The 19,443-nt window shown below is 44.4% G+C and overlaps 1 protein-coding gene across 2 annotated transcripts in view; it reads right to left on the reverse strand.

Annotated features, from left to right (window-relative positions):
* Window positions 1-4,886: 4,886 nt before the first annotated feature.
* Window positions 4,887-19,443, reverse strand: part of LOC100013501 (1-aminocyclopropane-1-carboxylate synthase-like protein 1) — a 45,426-nt gene continuing 30,869 nt past the window's right edge. For both annotated transcript variants that reach the window (XM_007497351.3, XM_001367849.4), the window contains exons 7-15: window positions 17,857-17,954; window positions 17,564-17,641; window positions 16,831-16,931; window positions 13,501-13,590; window positions 11,268-11,313; window positions 11,047-11,188; window positions 7,341-7,483; window positions 7,030-7,183; window positions 4,887-5,500 (exon numbers count right to left, since the gene is read on the reverse strand). In XM_007497351.3, coding sequence (XP_007497413.3) covers window positions 5,223-5,500; window positions 7,030-7,183; window positions 7,341-7,483; window positions 11,047-11,188; window positions 11,268-11,313; window positions 13,501-13,590; window positions 16,831-16,931; window positions 17,564-17,641; window positions 17,857-17,954 — 1,130 coding nt within the window. In that variant the 3' untranslated portion in view covers window positions 4,887-5,222. The remainder of the gene's footprint in view (window positions 5,501-7,029; window positions 7,184-7,340; window positions 7,484-11,046; window positions 11,189-11,267; window positions 11,314-13,500; window positions 13,591-16,830; window positions 16,932-17,563; window positions 17,642-17,856; window positions 17,955-19,443) is intronic.

Consider the following 19,443-nt stretch of genomic DNA (forward strand, 5'->3'; position numbering starts at 1 on the left):
TTGATGGATCTCACAGCAACCCAGGGAGGGAGTATGGGTCTAATCCATCTGGATTCATATCCTCCCTCTGGCCTAGTGGGAACCTGTACAAGTCATGTAGGTCAAGGACTTAACTCAGCTCCCTCAAATCCAAGAAGGTAAAGGGAGGACCCTTCCCTATCCCTGTTCTATTCTGTAAATGTGCCACAATCCATTCAAATATTCTCTTATTGTTGGACATTTGGGTTCTTTCTAACATTTTGCAATTATACATAATGCTGCTATTAATATGTTGGAACAGCCAGTTCTTTATTTTTCCTTTTTGCTTATTCCCTGAGGGCACATGTAGCCAACAATGGAATAAATAGAGAAAAAGTGTGATCTTTTTTGTAAAATTCTAAGAGTTGTCACATCTCTTCCCTTGCCTTTATTTTTTAATTTTTTTAAAGCTCCTTACCTTCTGCCTTAGAATCTATACTAAGTATCAGTTAACTTAAGGATCAAGTCACTTAACTGGGTTAGCCTCAGTTTCCTCATATGTAAAATGAGCTGGAGAAGGAAATGGCAAAAAAAGCTATAATGGGTAGGCAATGGGGATTAAGTGACTGGTCCAGGGTCACACAACTAGGAGTTGTCTGAGATCAGACTTGAACCCAGAACCTTCTGTCTTTAAGCCTTGTTCTCCATCCACTGAGACACCTAGCTTCCCCACCCCCTCCCAGCCTTGTCTTTATTATTATTATTATTATTTATTAAACCCTTACCTTCCACCTTAGAATCAGTACTATGTATTCATTCCAAGGCAGAAGAGTTGTAAGGGCTAGGCAATGGGGGTTAAGTGACTGGCCCAGGGTCACACAGCTAGGAAGTATCTGAGGCCACATTTGAACCCAGGACCTCCCATCTCTAGGCCTGGCTCTCAATTCACTGAGCTACTCAGCTGTTCTCTAAACCCTTACCTTCTGTCTTGGAGTCAATACTGTGTATTGGTTCTAAGGCAAAAGAGCAGTAAGGGCTAGGCAATGGGGGTTAAGTGACTTGCCCAGGGTCACACAGCTGGGAGGTGTCTGAATCCACATTTGAACTCAGGACCTCCCATCTCTAGGCCTGGTTCTCAATCCACTGAGCCACTCAGGTGCCCCTCTTGTCTGTATTTTTAAAGACTTCATCATCTCATCTCAACAGAGCTGGAAAGGAAGGGGCTGCTCATAGCTGGATATCACTGCTGATTGATTGGGGAACTCTAATCTGCTCTGTTTCTGATTGGGGTCTATTCACCCCTCATTAGGCACTGCCCCACCCCAGCCCCAATCTCACAGTGACTCACCATATTGTCACCCAATTTAATGCAGGGTGCCCCGTTGGCACAACCCACTATAGCTCAGAATTCCTCAAGACACTGGCCAGCCTCAGCCTCCCGGTAGCTGGGAATCACAGGAATAGACCGTCTCCCCTTGCCAGATTGCTTTCGAAGAGAACCTTTTGATATTTCTATAAACAATAATTGTACTTGTCTCTCCAAACCCTGCCAGCATTGAGTTGCCAATTCAGTGAGTGAAATCATATCTCCAAGTTGATTTATTTTATTTTTCTCTAATTGTGAATTTGAACCTTTTTTCAGGCTTTTGAATTCTTATTATTTTCTTTTTATATCACCTTCACTTCTCTAGAGAGGCCTCCAGCCACTGCCCAGAGCCATCCCTTACGATAAAAAGGGAAAAAGAAAAAAAAAGGTCCATTAAATTAATGAACACATGGACCAATCCCCACACAATCTACAATGTTCCACACCATTGATGTGTCGATACAGAATGTATTTTTCAAATTTATATTTAATTATTTTTAATATAATTTTATTTTTTTAACTATTTTGCCAAGGTTACATGATTCATGTTCTCTCCCTCCTTTCATCCTTCCCCCCTCCCGGAACTGACAACCAAGAATGTATTAAAGGTGCCCCAACACACCCCAAATTCTCTGCAAAAAAAGTGGTTTTGTGTTTAACTTAATAACATCACCTGGTATTTTAGTGTTCAAAAATGGATTGTCATGTCAACAAGTATTTTGCTCTGTTTCCTCACCCTGAAATTAGATTGCAAATGAAATCACCCTAACCCCAACCTCTGGGTGGTACAGGAGATAGAGCACCAGGTCTGGAATCAGAAAGACCTGACACTAACTAGCTGTGGTGACCTTGGGCAAGTCACTTAACCTGGTTGGCCTCAGTTTCCTCCTCTGTAAAGTGAGCTGGAGAAGGAAATGGCAAACCACTCCAGTATCCCTGCCAAGAATATATGAAGAGTCAGACATGACTTTTTTGAAACTGAACAACAACAACAAACCCTATCCTTATGATGCTTAAGGTCTAGGATCTGTTTGGTATTTTTTGTTTGCCAAATAAAAATAATGTCCTTTATGACGGGATAAAGTTTATCTTTAAAAAAAATAAATAAAATGCCTTGGGGGTACACACTAATAAAGTGTCCTGAGTTGGCACATTTTCCATAGCCTTAGTGCCCCACCTCTGCAAGAGTACCTTCCCCCCTCTCTTATTTGAGGACAAGCATGGGCATTACAATTTCTTGGCATTCGGTTTCATTTGTTTTATGGTTGTTCTTCTTCATTAAATGTTTGAAGTCAGCTTGAGCATTTTTTTCAAGTGATTTTTATCAGTTCGGTGCTTTCTCTTTTCTAAGTGGTTTCTTCATGTCCTTGGGTCATTTGGGTTCTGAAAAAATGGATCTTTGATTTGAATATTTTTCTTTAATATAGTTTGAGTGCCAAGTTTTTTATCTGACGTCTATCTTTCCAAACTGGTTTTTCTTTTTATTTTAATGACTTGTTTTACATCTTTTTTTTCCTTTTTATGTAATTGAAAACACTTGTTTTCAATAATGTCTTCTCTTTTTATAACACATTAAAGTTTCCTGGCACATAGCAGCACCTTAATAAATTCTGTTGTTTTTTTTTAACCCTTACCTTCTTTCTTAGAGCAAATTCTAAGACAGAAGAGCTGCAAGAGCTAGGCAATGGAGTCAAATGACTTGCCCAGGGTCACACAGTTAGGAAGTACCTAAGGCTAGATTTGAGCCCAGGTCCTCCCAGACTTAGCAAATTCTTAATCAGGATAGGTCCTGCAGGCAGACAATAAGTTGAATCTATGACCTAATAGCCTACTAATGTTTATTATGTGTTTTTTTATGAACTGGGCAAAGATATAGAGGCATAAAGGTGAAACTATGATCTCTGGACTCAAGGATCTTACATTCCAATGGAAGATATAATAATTAAGTAACTGTGTACACACAAGATATGCACAAGGTGTTATGGTAGGATTTGGGGTAAGGGAAAAACAAGGGGGAAAACATATAAATAAATACTGACTTAATGTTTGGGAAAGGTAGGAAGGAATAAGGGTTTAGGAATATACTTATACTTAATTTAAAAGATTATAACTAATTAACTATATTACTAAGCTAAAACATTAACTTTCCAAATATCCCAATCTCACACCAGGAGTCCAAATCAAATAGGGCCAGGATCTTAAGTTGGTAGATGTCCAAGTAGGTCCAGAGATCTTCTCACTGATGCTGCCAGCAGCCAGATCCAGAAAATCTCCTTCCTCTGTTGATCACAGGGAAAAATCCTCTTCAAGCCTTAGGTCCTTCCAGGAGAGCAGGCTCTGAGAAGAAGCAACTGTTGGGCACAGAATTTTGCCAGATCCCAAGGCTCAGGCTCCCATGTGACCCTTGGTCACACGCTACTGTCAATCATCCTCTAAGGTTTGCATCTCTCACTTTTTGCAACAATTTTTGCAAATTGCAAACCTTTTCATCCTTTATCACCAAGGTAAATGGGAATGTAAAATCAGAGAAAAGGAACAATCAGGGGTGGAGAGGAGGGAGGAGGAAGCGATCAGGATTTCTCCTGAGTCTTGAAGGGAACAAGGGAAGCCAGAAGGTGAACGTGCGGAGGGAGAGCATTCTAGCTGGGAGACAGAACATCATATGCCAGGACAATTGTTGCTGGATCATAGAGAACACAAAAGAGAGTAAGTATAAGACTGAAAATGTAGGAAAGGACCGGGTTGTAAAGGGCTTTAAATGCCAAACCAGATCTTTTTTTTTTTTCATTTAATCCTGAAAGTAATAAGAATCTTGTATCCATGGGCAAAGATTCTAAATAATATTTTTAAATAAAGAAAGAAAAAAGAAAGCAATAGGGAGCCACAGGCGTTAACTGGCTGGAGAAGAAGAAAGGAAGTGACATGGACTGACATACTTTTACAAAAGTCACTTTGAGTAGAAAATGGATTGGAATGGAGTAAACTGAGACAGAGAAGCCAGCTAGAAAGCTACTACAATTGTCTAGCCAAGGGTGATGAGGTCCCATATAAAAGTGGTAACCGTTTGAGCAGAGTGAAGAGGAGATTGTCTATGTATATATTATATTCACATGTAAACATATTATTACATTTATATATTATACTATATTTGAATGTTATATTTATACATAATATATATTTATTAAAATGTATATATAATACCCCCAGATGGGTGTGTATGTGTGATAGTTTGATTGGTATAGAGTTATTTGAGGTAGTCTAGCCCTTTTTATCAGATTGGTTCAACCTAACTATGAGCAATGAATATTTCTCCAGTTCTTTTGGTCTATTTTTTATTCCTATAAAGAACATCATTTTGTGATTATCTTTATCTAGTTCTTGTTTAGACTTTATATATAATTAGGTTAAATGACGTTTCTCTGTCTCCTCGTGATATTATCAGGATCCTCGATTTAGGACTGGAAGGAACTTTAGCGGTCTAGCCCAACCTGTTTGTACTTTTACAAAAGAGGACATGAAGGCTGGTAAGGGAAATTTAGGCAAATGACAAGAGGCTGGAAACTTGAAAAGCAAAGCAGAAATTTATTAGACACAAGATAAAAAACCAACAACAACAGTCTCCAAAGTTACTCAAGAAGGAGCGAGGCTTGGGCCCTCAACCCATTTCCAAGAGGCCAACCCTAAGGTATCCCAAGCCCTTGGAAAAGCCATGGAGAAGACAGCGATGGCCCCCCAAACCAAAACACCCAAGTTAGCTCCCCAACAAAGAGAAGTGGCCCGTCTTGGAAGGCGCTCAGGATTGAAGGGAGACTAGCTCAAGCAAAGACCTCTTTCATTCGTGTTTGGAAAGAGGCTCTGAACCCTGTATTGCTCTAGCCCAGCCCGCCAGAGGGGGCCCCTATTGTTTGCTGGCTAGTTTATTAAGCACATCCAAGACCTCGGGATGCTCCAGGGAGCCCCTCTGCATCCAGGTAAATGAGCGCATCTGCTCCTCAATCAGTCCAGTTGGGTCCCCCATCTTGCTGTGCTCAGTTGGCCCCTGCTGCCCGGGGACAAATGCTGCCTCTTCGGTGCTGTCTGCCCCGCCTTCTTGCTCCGGCAGCTGCCTGGGCACAGATAACATCTGATGCAGCTCCTGAGCCTGCTTGTCTAGGGCTTGGCGGATCCTCTGCATTCCTGGAGTGGGGACATGGGATTGGGATAGGGGAGGAAAGGTTAATGTAGGTGTCCAGAGGCAGCCCTGGAGGGAGCTTTATGCAGGAAACCTTCAGAGATCAGGAGCAGTTAGAAATGAAGCAGGTGAGGGCAGCCGGGTGGCTCAGTAGTTAGAGAGCCAGGCCTAGCGATGGGAGGTCCTAGGTTCAAATGGGGCCTCAGATACTTCCTAGCTGTATGATCCTGGGGAAGTCACTTAACGCCTATTGCCTAGCCCTTATAGTTCTGCCTTGAAACAGATGCACAGTATTGATTCTAAAAATGGAAGGGAAGGGAAGGGAAGAAGGGAAGGGAAGGAAAGAAGGGAAGGGAAGGCAAGGGAAGGGAAGGGAAGGCAAGGGAAGGAAAGGGAAGGGAAGGCAAGGGAAGGGAAGGCCAAGGGAAGGCAAGGGAAGGCAAGGGAAGGCAAGGGAAGGCAAGGGAAGGCAAGGGAAGGGAAGGCAAGGCAAGGGAAGGCAAGGGAAGGGAAGGCAAGGGAAGGGAAGGCAAGGGAAGGGAAGGGAAGGGAAGGCAAGGGAAGGCAAGGGAAGGCCAAGGGAAGGCAAGGGAAGGCAAGGGAAGGCAAGGGAAGGGAAGGCAAGGGAAGGCAAGGGAAGGCCAAGGGAAGGCAAGGGAAGGCAAGGGAAGGCAAGGGAAGGCAAGGGAAGGGAAGGCAAGGGAAGGCAAGGGAAGGCCAAGGGAAGGCAAGGGAAGGCAAGGGAAGGCAAGGGAAGGCAAGGGAAGGCAAGGGAAGGCAAGGGAAGGGAAGGCAAGGGAAGGCAAGGCAAGGGAAGGCAAGGGAAGGCAAGGGAAGGCAAGAGAAGGCAAGGGAAGGCAAGGGAAGGGAAGGCAAGGGAAGGCAAGGGAAGGGAAGGGAAGGCAAGGGAAGGCAAGGGAAGGCAAGGGAAGGGAAGGCAAGGGAAGGCAAGGGAAGGCAAGGGAAGGCCAAGGGAAGGCAAGGGAAGGCAAGGGAAGGCAAGGGAAGGGAAGGCAAGGGAAGGCAAGGGAAGGCAAGGGAAGGCAAGGGAAGGGAAGGCAAGGGAAGGCAAGGGAAGGGAAGGCAAGGGAAGGCAAGGGAAGGCAAGGGAAGGGAAGGCAAGGGAAGGCAAGGGAAGGGAAGGGAAGGCAAGGGAAGGCAAGGGAAGGCAAGGGAAGGCCAAGGGAAGGCAAGGGAAGGGAAGGGAAGGCAAGGGAAGGAAAGGGGAGAAGAGGGGAGAAGAGGGGAGGGGAGGGGAGGGGAGAGGAGGAGAGAGGAGGAGAGAGGAGAGGAGAAGAAGACCTAGGTTCAAATCCCACTTCTGATGTTTACTACCTGTGTGAACTTGGAAGAGTCTCTTTACCTCCCTGGACTTCAGTTTCCCCATCTGTAAAATGAGGGGGTTGGATAAGGTGGTCTCTGAGGTCCTTCCAGCTCCAAACATTTGACACAAGGCTTTGTGCCTGCTGTGTACCCCCCCCCCCCCACTGCACAAGTTAAGTGACAAAAGGGGACAACAGTTGGCCCTGCTCACCCAGTTGTAGCCGGTGCATCTTGTCAGTGAAGATTATACGGAACCAACCAGGCTCAAAACACTGGAAGCTCTTGCCATTGGACAGCAGCACTTTGTGACGCAGGAAACGGCACCAAAGCAACAGTTCCTCCTCAAAAGTTCCCCTGCGTAAGTACTGGGAGAAAGTCATAGGAGTGGAGTGGGTAGATGGAGAATCAGAACTCAGGGAGCTCTCCCCAGTCCAGCCGGGTCTCTAATAAACCTATTCTAGGCCCAGAGCATCCCTGTTCGCTCATCCCCACCTGTGAGCCCTTGCTCTTTCTCCCACTCACCTTTCTAAGGTCTATCCAGACGTATAAGCCAGAGTTACGGTTGAGGAAGGGGATGCCCAGGGTTTTCAGTTCATCCGTGACATAGGTGTGGGCAGCCTTGAGCCGGAGGCGGTTAGTTGGCAGGTAAACTTGATCAATCCAATCTGTTCAGGAAAAGAGAGAGACTCCAAAGTTCCATAGAGGTTGGATAGTTTCTTGGAGGCTTGGATCCCACCCCAAACCCAATCCCACTCTTACTTACACTGGCTCCCTCTAAACTAACAATGTGCCAACTTGTGCAAAAACATGGTGCTAGGGGCGGCTACGTGGCTCAGAGGATAGAAAGCCAAACCTGAAGAAGGAAGGTCCTGAGTTCAAATGTAGCCTCAGACATTACCTAACTGTGGGACCCTGGACAAATCACTTAACTCTAGCCTGTACCACTCTTCTGCCTTGGGACCAGTACTTAGTACTGATTTTAAGACAAAAGGCAAGAGTTTAAACACACACACACACACACACACACACACACACAATGGTAGGTGATGGAGAAGAGATATTTAGATTGAACAGTTCACATTCCTGTAATTCTCCAGGGCTGATAAAGTACTTCCCTCCCAGTGATCTTGTGAAGTGGTCAGCGGGTTATTATCTCCATTTGATAGGTTAGGAAACTGAAGCAGAGCGCAAAAATGGTTCGCTCGTACTCTAGCTAGTAAAAGTCAAAGCTGGGCTGCAAAGTCAGATCTCTTGATTCTAAGTGTGGCCACTCGGGCAGTAAAGCCACATGGCCCTCAAGAATCCTGCCCTCAGAGAGCTTAGGACGAGACGAGAGGACGAGAAGAGAGAGTAAGAGAATTTTAGAGACAAAAACGACCCTGTAATTAACTAGTATCTTCCAATTGGATAGATGATGAAATGGAGGCCAAGAGAGCTGAGGGGATCTGGTCCAGATCACACTGCTGGGTAAGGAAAGAAGCAGACCTCTCCACAGAACTGCCCAACTTAATGACCTTTTCTCAATCCTCATCCTTCCTGATATCCCTGTAGTCACTGACACTGTCGAACGGTCTTCTCCTTGATACCTTCTTCTCTTTATTGAGGACTCTACTGAGTCCTGCTTCTCCTGCTGCCCATCTGACTGCCCCTCCTCAGTCCCTTTTGCTGAATCTTCATCCAGGTCTTGCTTTCTAACCAGGGTATCCCCCAATGCTCCATCCTGGGTCTTCTTCCTTTCTTCTAAGCCAGCTGGTGATCTCATCAGCTCCATAGATTTAATTATGATATCTATGCTAATGAATCGCAGATCTATTTATCCAGGCTCTACCTTTTTTCCTAAACTCTTCAACTGCCTATCTGAGGTCTTGAACTGGATGTCCTTCAGACATTCACTTCTCACTCAGCTATCAAAGTGATCTTCCTAAAGCTTAGATCTGTGTCACCTCCCACCCCTCATTCAGTAGATTGCTGTGGCTCCCTATCACCTCCAAGATCAACATGTACAAAACTGAACTCACTATGCTTTCCCCAAAACCTACCTCTCTTTTCAACTTCCCTGTTACAGTGGAGGGTGCCACCACCCCCATAGTCACCCAGGCTCGCAACCTCGGTTGCTTCAAATCCTCCTTCTTTTAAACTCAAAGACTCAACCTGTTGCTATTTCTTTTCATTTTATTAAATCCTTACTTTCTTAGAACTGCTACTAAGGATCAGTTCTAAGGAAGAAGAGCAATAAGGGTTAGACAATTAGGGTTAAATGACTTGACCAGGATCACTCAGCTAGGAAGTATCTGAGGACAGATTTGAACCCAAGTTATCCCAACTCCAGGCCTGGCTTTCTAACCACTCTCTATCCACCCAGCTGCCCCCTGTTGTCATTTCTACCTTCATGGCATTTGTTACATACAACTCCTTCTGTCCTCTAAAACAGTCACCATGCTGATACAGGCCTTTAACATCTCAACCCTGGATTATTTCAGTATCCTGTTGGTTGGTCTCCCTGCTTCAGGTTCTTTCCCATTCACTTCCCACTCAGCTATCAAAGTGATCTTCCTAAAGTCTAGGTCTGTGTCACCTCCCACCCCTCATTCAGTAGACTGCTGTGGCTCCCTATCACCTCTAATCAAAAATCTAATCTTTTGTTTGAATTTTTTAGGCCCTTCACAACCTGACTCCTTCTTATCTCTCCAGTCTTTTTTACTCTTTTCTTCCCTCAATATGTTATTTGATCCAGTGACACTGGCTTTCTTGCTCTTCTTCATATTCCATCTCTAAAAGTCTTTGCTTTTTCATTGGCTGTCCCAGGTACTTAGAATGTGCTCCTTCCTAGATTCCACCTCCTATTTCCATGGTGACCTTCAAGACTCAGTCCCAACCACGCCTTCTATATGAAGTCTTTTCTGGTTCCCCTTAATGCTAGTACCTTCCCTGTGAGATTACCTCCAATTTAACTAGTATGCAGTCTTCTGTCTGAGCCCTTACACTTCGTAATATATTTAGCATCTAGCTTTGTGTGGGGGTTGCCTCCTCCAAGAGAATATAAGCTCTTTGAAGGCAGAAACAGCCTAGAAGCCATGAATTCAATCAGGAGTCCAGATAGTCTAAATAAGAGATTATCAAGTCTTAAACCAGGGTGGCAGCCATACGAGTAAAGGGAAGGAGGTACCTACAAAAGATGCTGTAGAGGGGAGAACTGCCATGACTTGGCAAGTGACTGGATGTGGGGAAACAAAAAAGTAAGGGAGAATCAAAGGTGACTCCAAAATTGAAAATGTAGGTGCCTGGAAGGAAGGATTTTAGGAGAATCAAAAGAAATAGAGGGGTCATTAGGTGGCTCAATGGATTGAGTGCCAGGCCTGGAGATAAGAGGACCTGGTTCAAATCTGGCCTCAGACACTTCCTAGATGTGAAGCTGGACAAGTCATTTAACCCCAACTGCTACCCCTTATTGCTTGTTTGTCTTGAAACCAATACTTATAAGGTTAAAAAAAAAGAAATAGAAAAGTATGGAAGAGTCCGTTTTAGAGAAGAAGGGGGAGATACCATATTCCATTTCTGACACACTAAGTTTGAGATGTCTATGGGACCTCTAGTAGATGAATATGTCCAAAGCAAGGTAGGTCTGCAGCTCAGGGGAGAAACTATAACTGGATTGGGAGTCAAATGCATACATTTGTCCCATAGAAGCTGATGAGGTCACCTAGAAATTGGATTTAGAGAAAGAAAAGAAAAGGACATGGAAGATAATCTAACAAAGGAAAATGAGAAGGAGTGATGAGAGAGAGAAAGAGAGAGAGAGAGAGAGAGAGAGAGAGAGAGAGAGAGAAAGAGAGAGAGAGAGAGAAAGAGAGAGAGAGAGAGAAAGAGAGAAAGAGAGAGAGAAAGAGAGAGAGAGAGAGAGAGAGAGAGAGAGAAAGAGAGAGAGAGAGAGAGAAAGAGAGAAAGAGAGAGAGAAAGAGAGAGAGAGAGAGAGAGAGAGAGAGAGAGAGAGAGAGAGAGAGAGAGAGAGAGAGAGAGAGAGAGAGAGAGAGAGAGAGAGAAGAGAAATGCCAAAAGCTGAAAAATTCAGAAGGGAAAATTCAGGAAAGGGGGGTGGAGAGCATTCTATAAACTTTCAAGCATTATGTCCTCTAAATGATAAAATCTTCTAGCATCTCAGTGAATCTATCATTCAAGTATAACTGAGTCCACTTCCTCTATCCCACCACCACTGGGTCCAGATAGTTACCATGGTCACTCAAAAGCTGAGCCATCTGGTATTGAGTGATGCCACTGATGCCATGGAAATAGCAGAGGTTGGTCACAGCGCTGGATACATCCTTGTTTTCTGTGTACAGTGCACCAAAGCGGATCCCAGAAATACCAAAGTCCTAGAGAGAAGGCACACCCAGACAATCTGTCATGATCCCTCTTAGTTCTCTCTAGGAATTATAAAACCAGGATGCTCACCTTACTGGTCCCCCATACTACATGGGTCCTTTGAGGGTCTGGCAGCCTGCAGGGAAGACAAGGGGAGGCATGGTTAAAGGACAATTAGGATCATTTTGGAATGTCATTAAGTCATCAGGCAGAGGATTCAGAGCATGGTCAAGGGAGATTTCTGAAGTAGAAAAAAGCCTATACTATTAGGGTCCTCAAACCATGACCGTAAGCAGTTCATGATATTGACGTAGGCCAATCTGTGAGAACAGGGAAGGTCACAGAAACAGTTGTCAAGGATACTAGCCTTGTAACAGCACAAAGGTAAGCCTAGAGAGCACATGCAGACTGGGTTTGCCTTCCCTGAAGGGAAAAAGTCAATAAATACTCCCCAAAAGCATGCTGGCCCATGCTCTAAGAAGGCCTAAAACACAGAGTAATTATCATCCAGCCTTGGGCATATTTCATTCTAAGACCTCAGGCATCCCGAAGCACAGCCTCACACACACCTTCCTAAAGAGGGCACGAATAATTATCAACAGGGAAATAGGTCTTGATCAATGACACATGTAAAACCCAGTGGAATTGCATGTCAGCTATGGGGGGGTGGTGAGAGGAGGGGAGGGAAAGAACATGAATCATGGAACCATGGGAAAATAGTCTAAATTAATTAATTAAAGAATTTTTTCAATTAAAATTTTTTTAATTAAAAAAATATAAAGAGGACAGGAATAACATAGGGTAAAATCAATGTGGACATGCGGGAACTTCCTGGTGTGCAGGGAAGCTGCCTCGCCAAATTCTCTTGCTTTCCTTGAGGTCAACATAAGGAGATCTTAAGTCAGCGTGATAAGGGTCAATTTAGGGACAGCATTCTGGAAGTTCTGGTCTCGCTATACTTTTCACTACTGTCTGCTTAGCGTAGCAAAGAGCCGGTGCCCTCATCAGGGCCCTGGGCAGCAGCTGCTATTTGCCAGCTTCCTCTGCCTTGCTCCCCTGAGTCGCTGATTTCAGTTAATATTTGGGGCAGAAGTATCAGACACGCTACACATGACCCACAATACTCTCCAGTGTAGCCCAAACCGATTAACATGTAGTTTCCTTCTGTATGATTTTAGTGAGTTTAATGTATAAGAATTCATTTTCCCTATACGGTATTCTTTCCTGAATTTTAGGGAAAATGACAATATATTCCAGTGTCAGAGACCCAGGCTGCTGCTTTGGGCATTTTCTTTGTCCTTGGGAATCCCCAGGAATATCTTCCTTTTTCACAGAATCTGGCTAATAACTGAAGGGGACGGGGGTTCTTTTTTCCTGTGTATGGGACCTGTCCGCCTGTGGGGATGGAGAAGGATGGATAAACTGGCATCTGTCACAGTACCATATGTCAGACCTGGCGGACAGGGGGCCGGACCCAAGGCAAATGAGACAGAGAGAATGAGTAATATAATGAGATGTTTATTATTATTATTATTAATTAATACATATAATATATTATTATATTTAATTAATTAATAACATTTGTTTGTATTATTGTATACACAAACTGTGGGCAAAGAAGGGGTGCTGGGGGAGGAAAGGAGAGCAAGGGGGGAGCTCGCAGCAACCAGTAGATGGCTAAGGGTCTCCACTGGGGTGGAGAAGGGGGCAATCTGTTATAGGATGCTGGTCTGAGATGAGGTAACCTGGATTGTGTCTTGGGCAAAGTTGGGGTACTTGTGTCCAGATGATTAGGGGGTTGGCTTTGGGGGTGGGGGCTTTTGGTTTCTTAATTAATTATCACCAATTAAAGATGTCTTGGGATGATTAAGGGAAGAGCTGAATAACGAGCTCATAAAAATCTATTTTTTAAGCTGCCTGACTCAGTCCTGAGAGAGTCACAGAGACCTACATCACTTTATCAGTTATAGTGCTGAAAACCAATAGACTTGATGTTTTATATTATATTTCTATTAACCAGTAAGTCCGATATGTTATATTCTTGCCTAAAATACAGTCTCGAGATCATTCTAATTGTAACAAATATATTAATAATTTTTAAAAGAAATATTTATGCACGTGGGGCTTTCTAAATGAGTGTGTGATGTGCAGGGGTCCTTAGGTAGTAGGGTTTAGTTGCCTCGGTTTCTATCTGAGTTGGACCCCACTGCTTTGGGGTGAATTTGGCAGGCTATACAGTTTCTGAGGGAAGGGGGTCATCGTTTAAGAGGGAACACCTCCCAGGCCATCCCATTCCCCCCAAAAGCCAGTGGTGGCCACTCACTTGTCTATGCTCAGCACACTATGGAATGTCACTGACTCATCGAACACTGTGAGCATGTACAGCTCATCCATGATGACATGTAGCTGGTACCTAGGGATGGGAAGGAAGACAGTAACAGCATCTTCAGTGTTATCCTTCTCACCTTAGAGGGTCTGCGCCCCACCAGGACTGCCATTTTTTTAAGCTCTCACCTTCTGTCTTAGAATCAATACTGTGTATCAGTTCCAAGGCAGAAGAGTGGAAAGGGCTGGGCAATGAGGGTTAAGTGACTTGCCCAGGGTCACACAGCCAGGAAGTGCCTGATTCCAGATTTGAACCCAGGATCTCCTATCTCTAGTCTTGGTTCTCCGTCCAGCTGCCCCCTGAAGAAAGGTTTAATAAATATTGTACTTCTTGAAAGTTTAAAAATTGGTAGACCTGGGGACATTTGGGTGGCTCAGTGGATTCAAACGGGTTCAAATCAGGCATCAGGCGCTGACCTTGGGCCAGTCACTTGACCCCCATCGCCTAGCCCTTACCACTCTTCTGCCTTGGAACCGCTACATAGTATTGACTCTGAGATGGAAGGTGAGGGTTTAAAAATAAATAAATAAGCATTTCTTCAGCTGTTTGTTACATATTCTGCAACAAATTGCAATATTCGGCAGCCACAAATGATACACAGGGGCTATGGATGGAGGAGTAATCAGATAGTGTAGCCTTTCCATTTATAACTCTACAAGAAAGACTAGCAAATCAGATCTTACAGACCGTCCCACTAAGCCTTACGCATGGAAAGGAGCAGCCCCTGTTGTGGGGTCCGATACAAAACGGCGACCTTCATCTTTGGGAGACTAAAATCCGACATCTGAACAAGCCGATCTAAACAACGTCGAGACAAAATACCTCCTAACCGGCCACAGCACACAGTCTGGCATCAGAAAAGCGACAAGGGCTACACACGTAAGTCTATAAACCAGCACACGGAGGTCTAAGACCCTTCTGAGAATGAAGTCAAGGGAACTGCCCGAACGGCTCCCAGATGGCTCCGGGGGCCAATAAGAAGTGGCTTCTCCCAGGCACAGGGAGGAAGAAGCTACCAGCTTTCTCTGCCTGTGGGTGTAATAAGCAAGAGGAAGAACTCTTCCCAAAGCCTGGTTGGGGGGCTTTCACTGTATGGCCCTGTACGGGGCAGGGGATCTACAGGAAGGGCGGGTCTCCCTCCTTTGGAAACCATGGATCCCAAGGGGGGAAGCAGCTTCCCGCATCCTCCAAATGGACAGTCATGGATTTGGGATTCCAACCTAGAACCTTTGTCTTTAGATCCAAAGCTCCTTCCATGACGCCATATTGCCTCTTGCCATCCCGATGGCCCCATTCTCCCCAACGCATTGGATAAGTCTCCAGGGCATGGCCAGTAAGAGCAGCCCCCGTTCCTCAGTCCCTTCGTTTCCATAGATGAGAGAAAGCTATATAGATTGGCAAAGTGCTTTACAAATTCTTTCAAATTCCAGCCTGGAAACAACCCTCTGAGGGCTGTAAGACCCGGGCACTGTTCTCTGAACTTTCTAGCTGAGGAAATCCAAGTTCAGAAAAGCTGAGTAATTTGCTCCTAGCCATTTAATAATAATAACAATAACAACAGCTAATATTTAAATAGCATCTACTTGGTGCCAGACATTGTGCCCTTTATAAGCACCCTACAAATATTATCTCATTTGACTCTCCTCATAACAATCTTGGGAAGGTATTTTTTTAATCATTTTACAGGTGAGGAAACTGAGGCAAACAGAAGGTTAAAAGATTTGCCCAAGGTCACACACAGCTAGAAAGTGTCTGAGGCTAGATTTGAACTCATGTCTTCCTGACTCCAGGCTTAATGCTCTATTCATCGAGTCACTTCATTGCTTTATACAGATGGGAAGTGTCAAAGGTAAGATTTGAACTCAGGTCTTTCTGACTCCATGTTCAGTTTTCCATCTACTCTTTCTTGCTTGGTTAGATTATCTGGGTAGCCTAGGAAAGGATGCTATGGACCAGATTATTGTCATTCAGTCATGTACATTCCCCCATTTTGAGGTTTTTGTTGGCAGAATCACTAAAATGATTTGCCATTTCTTTCTCCAGCTCATTTTACAGATGAGAAAGTTGAGGTCAACAAGATAAAATGACTTTCTCAGAATCGTGCAGTGTCTGAGAGTAGATTTGAACTCATGAAAATGAGTCTTTTCTTTTTTTTTTTAAACCCTTACCTTCCATCTTAGAATCTACACTATGTATTGGTTCCAAAGCAGAGGTATGATAAGGGCTAGGCAATGGGGGTGAAGTGACTTGCCCAGGGTCACATAGCTGGGAAGTATCTGAGGCCAGATTTTGAACCCAGGACCTCCTATCTCTAGGTCTGACTCTCAATCCACTGAGCCACCTAGCTGCCTCCTGAAGATGAGTCTTTTCAATTTCAAACCCAGTGCTCTATCCACTGTGCCACCTAAGCTGTCACACCATGGGCCAGACCCCATTGGCAAATCCTCTGAAGTTTACTCCTTCCTCAAGCAAGATGAGCCATTCTTTTTCCTTTTTTTTTTAACTGTAACCTTCTGTCTTAGAACTTCCAAGACAGAAGAGTGGTAAGAGCTAGACAATGGAGGTTAAGTGACTTGCCCAGAATCATACAGCCAGGCCAGATTTCAACCCAGGATCTCCAGTCTCCAGCTCTAGCTCTCTATCCACTGGCGCACCTAGCTGTCCCTATCATAAGCCTTGGGAATATTACTACGGGCACTCTGCCATGGTGCCTCTAGTAATACAGCTTTGGCCCTGATATTAGCTAAGGATGACTAGTTCTGATCCTGGCTGTGCAACTAATTTGCTCTATGGTTTTGAGGGAACTGATTCCCCTCTGTGAACCTCATTTTCCTTATCTGAAAAATGGGTATATTATCTGTCCTTTATAGTTTACAGAACTATTTTTAGGATCAAATTATTTAAAAGCTATGAAAGGAGCAGCTAGGTGGCCCAGTGGATAGACAGCCAAGCCTGCAGATGGGAGGTCTTAGGATCAATTCTGGCCTCAGACACACCCTGGCTGTGTGACCCTAGGCAAGTCACTTAGCTTCCATTGCCTAGCCCTTATTGCTCTTCTGCCTTGGGACCAATACTTAATAGAAGGTAAGAGTTTAATATTTTTTTATTTGCAATGGATATGAAAGTACTTTAAAAAAGATAAATAAATCATCAAATAAATGTGATTGCTCCCTGTCTTTGTCTTCAGTCTGACTTCTCAACTGGTGGGATTCTAACTTCAGAGTCCCCCTTTAGGTTCTGGAAGTCAAAGGGGGAGGAGGATCATACCTCTTGGCAAACTCCAGGTACTCTAGCAGCTCTGCTGGGGAGTAGATGTCACCCAAAGGATTATGGGGATTGATGAGGATGAGACCTCTGACAGACACCCCCTAAAACCAAGCCAAGCATCAGGGTTAGTCACGTAGACCCTTTCGCCATCCCAGCCTCAGCCCCTAAGCCCCGTCACTCAGCCATTCAAGGTCTAACTTGGCCCTCAAGAGTTGAGCATCTTCCATGAAGGCAGATGGAAGAAAACAGTCAAAAGCTGCATCAATTCCTGCCTTTTGTAGCAATGAGAGACGAAAGGGAAGGCTGAGCGTGAGTACCTTGGAAGTGGCTCTCCTTGGAAGAAATGCTTTTTCACCTTGACAATAGGAAGGTGCAGAGTGTGTGGCTTCCCAGAGGGAGCCACCTACAACCTTACCAGCATTCGCTAAACACTCCTGGATAAACCGAGGCCAGAAGACTGGCGATTCAATGGATTAGAATCAAATCTAACCATTCAGTTGAATGAAACTGAATTCAACTCAGCTGTGGAGTCTCCCAGTTCTCAAAATTTGTGTTTAAACTTCATGAGGACAGGGGCGAGCATCATCTTGCCTCAACTTTCTACCTCCCTAACACCCAACACATTGCATTGTATCCAGTAGGTGCTTCATAAATGTACGCTGAATGAATTAATGAAGACTTGACACCCTCCCTATTCGAAGAGCCAATGCCATGGCTACAGTTCCTCTCTTACCTCACGCCTGGCTTTCCACAGCGCCATCTCCAATTTCTCCACAGTAAGTTGGAAGGGGCGGGTGTTGGTCTCCGTGATCTGGAAGAAACCCAGACCCTGGTTGAGGCTCGCCGGTCTGAACCACCCTCTCAGAACTATTGGCTCCCCTTCCCCCAAATCACCAGTTCAGGGAACAATCCCTTGCTTCCCAACTGGGGCACTCTCCCAATCCAAGGTCCCCATAAGACCAGTCTTACAATCATTCCCAGGTGAGCTCAGCTGGATGAGCAGTGAAAGGGGGCCCCAGTTCTGACCTTGCTGTCCAAGTGAGCATAGACCAGCTGGACATTCCCATAGTAGTAGACGTCATCGCTGATCCCACCATAAAAGGGAGTGGGGATCAGAAAGGCCTCTGAAGCAGGAGGAGAAAAGACATCATCAACCCCTAACCTAGCCACTCGGAGCATCCTCTCCACCCAGATCAATGGAACCGATCGAAAAAGCTCTCTCCAAATTGCATTACTGAAGAATCTTCGAGTTGAAAGGGGTTTCGGAGGCTGTCCAATCCAACCCACAGCTGAACCCTCCTTCAGAAACATACCTGAGTGGTCATTTACCTGAAAACCTCAAGGGAAGGGGAAGCCACTATCTCCATTCCATTTTGAGATAGCTTTAATGGCTAAGTTTTCTACATTCATCCTAAATAAGCTTCTCTTCTACTTATATCCACCATTACTAGTTTTGCTCACTGGGGTCACAAAGAATGAATGGAACCCTTATTCTACATGAAGGGTCTTTCAATACATATTATTCAATATATAATAATATATAATATATTCAATATATAATAATAATAATAAATAATGCTGTTGTTATTGAGTTGTTTCAGTCTTGTGACTCTCCCTGACCCTACTTTGGGTTTTCTTGGCAGAGATTTTGGAGTGGTTTGCCATTTCCTTTTCCAGCTCATTTTTACAAATGAGGAAACTGAGGCAAACAGGTTAAGTGACTTGCCCAAGGTCACATAGCTGGTATGTGTCTGCAGTAGGATTTGAACTCAAGTCTTCCAGACTCCAGGCCCAGTGCTCTATCCATTGTATAACCTGACTATCCAAATAATAATAACAGTTAGCATCTATATAGCACTATATATATAGGATAGATATATAGCACTATAAGAGTTTATTGTTATTATTGCATTCGCTATAAGGTGAGAAGGAAGGTACAACTGCTTTCTTCTTAAATCTTTACCTTCTGTCTTAGAATTGAAACTAAGTAGGGGTTCCAAGCCAGAGAAGTGATAAAGGCTGGGCAATGGGGGTTAAGTGACTTGCCCAGGGTCACATACCTAGGGAATGCCTGAGGGCAGATTAGAACCCAGGACCTAACTGGCTCTCCATCCATTGAGTCACCTAACTGCCCCTATTATTTGCTATTCTTACTCTGGCTTCCCTTGGACATTTAGCCTTGGTGGATCTACATAGGCAACGGTTCCTTTTGCAAGGCAGGCTTACACCCTCCACACCCCTTACTTCATATTCCTGTCTTATTCCTGAGCCATAGGCAGTATTTCCCAACCCGATCAATCACCCATCTCATTTACTCTCCTATTGGTTCCAAAGGACTGTTCCTTCCAAAATGTAATGCTTCCTAAAAGGATGCCAATAATAATGGCGACCTTTGTTCCAGTCCTTTGGGGTTTACAAAGGGCTTTACAGAAATCATCCCAGTTGATCCCCACAACAATCCAGGGAGGGAGGGGATGCAAATAACTCTTATTTCTATTTCGCGAATGAGGAAATGTCTAGTGGTTTCCAGCACCACCCTGCTAATAAATGATTGAAGGGAAGCTTCAAACCCACGTTCCCCCATTCTAAATGCCCAGACTACCTTACTGAACT

This window comes from Monodelphis domestica, chromosome 6 (genome assembly GCF_027887165.1).
Source record: "Monodelphis domestica isolate mMonDom1 chromosome 6, mMonDom1.pri, whole genome shotgun sequence".
Lineage (NCBI taxonomy): Eukaryota > Metazoa > Chordata > Mammalia > Didelphimorphia > Didelphidae > Monodelphis > Monodelphis domestica.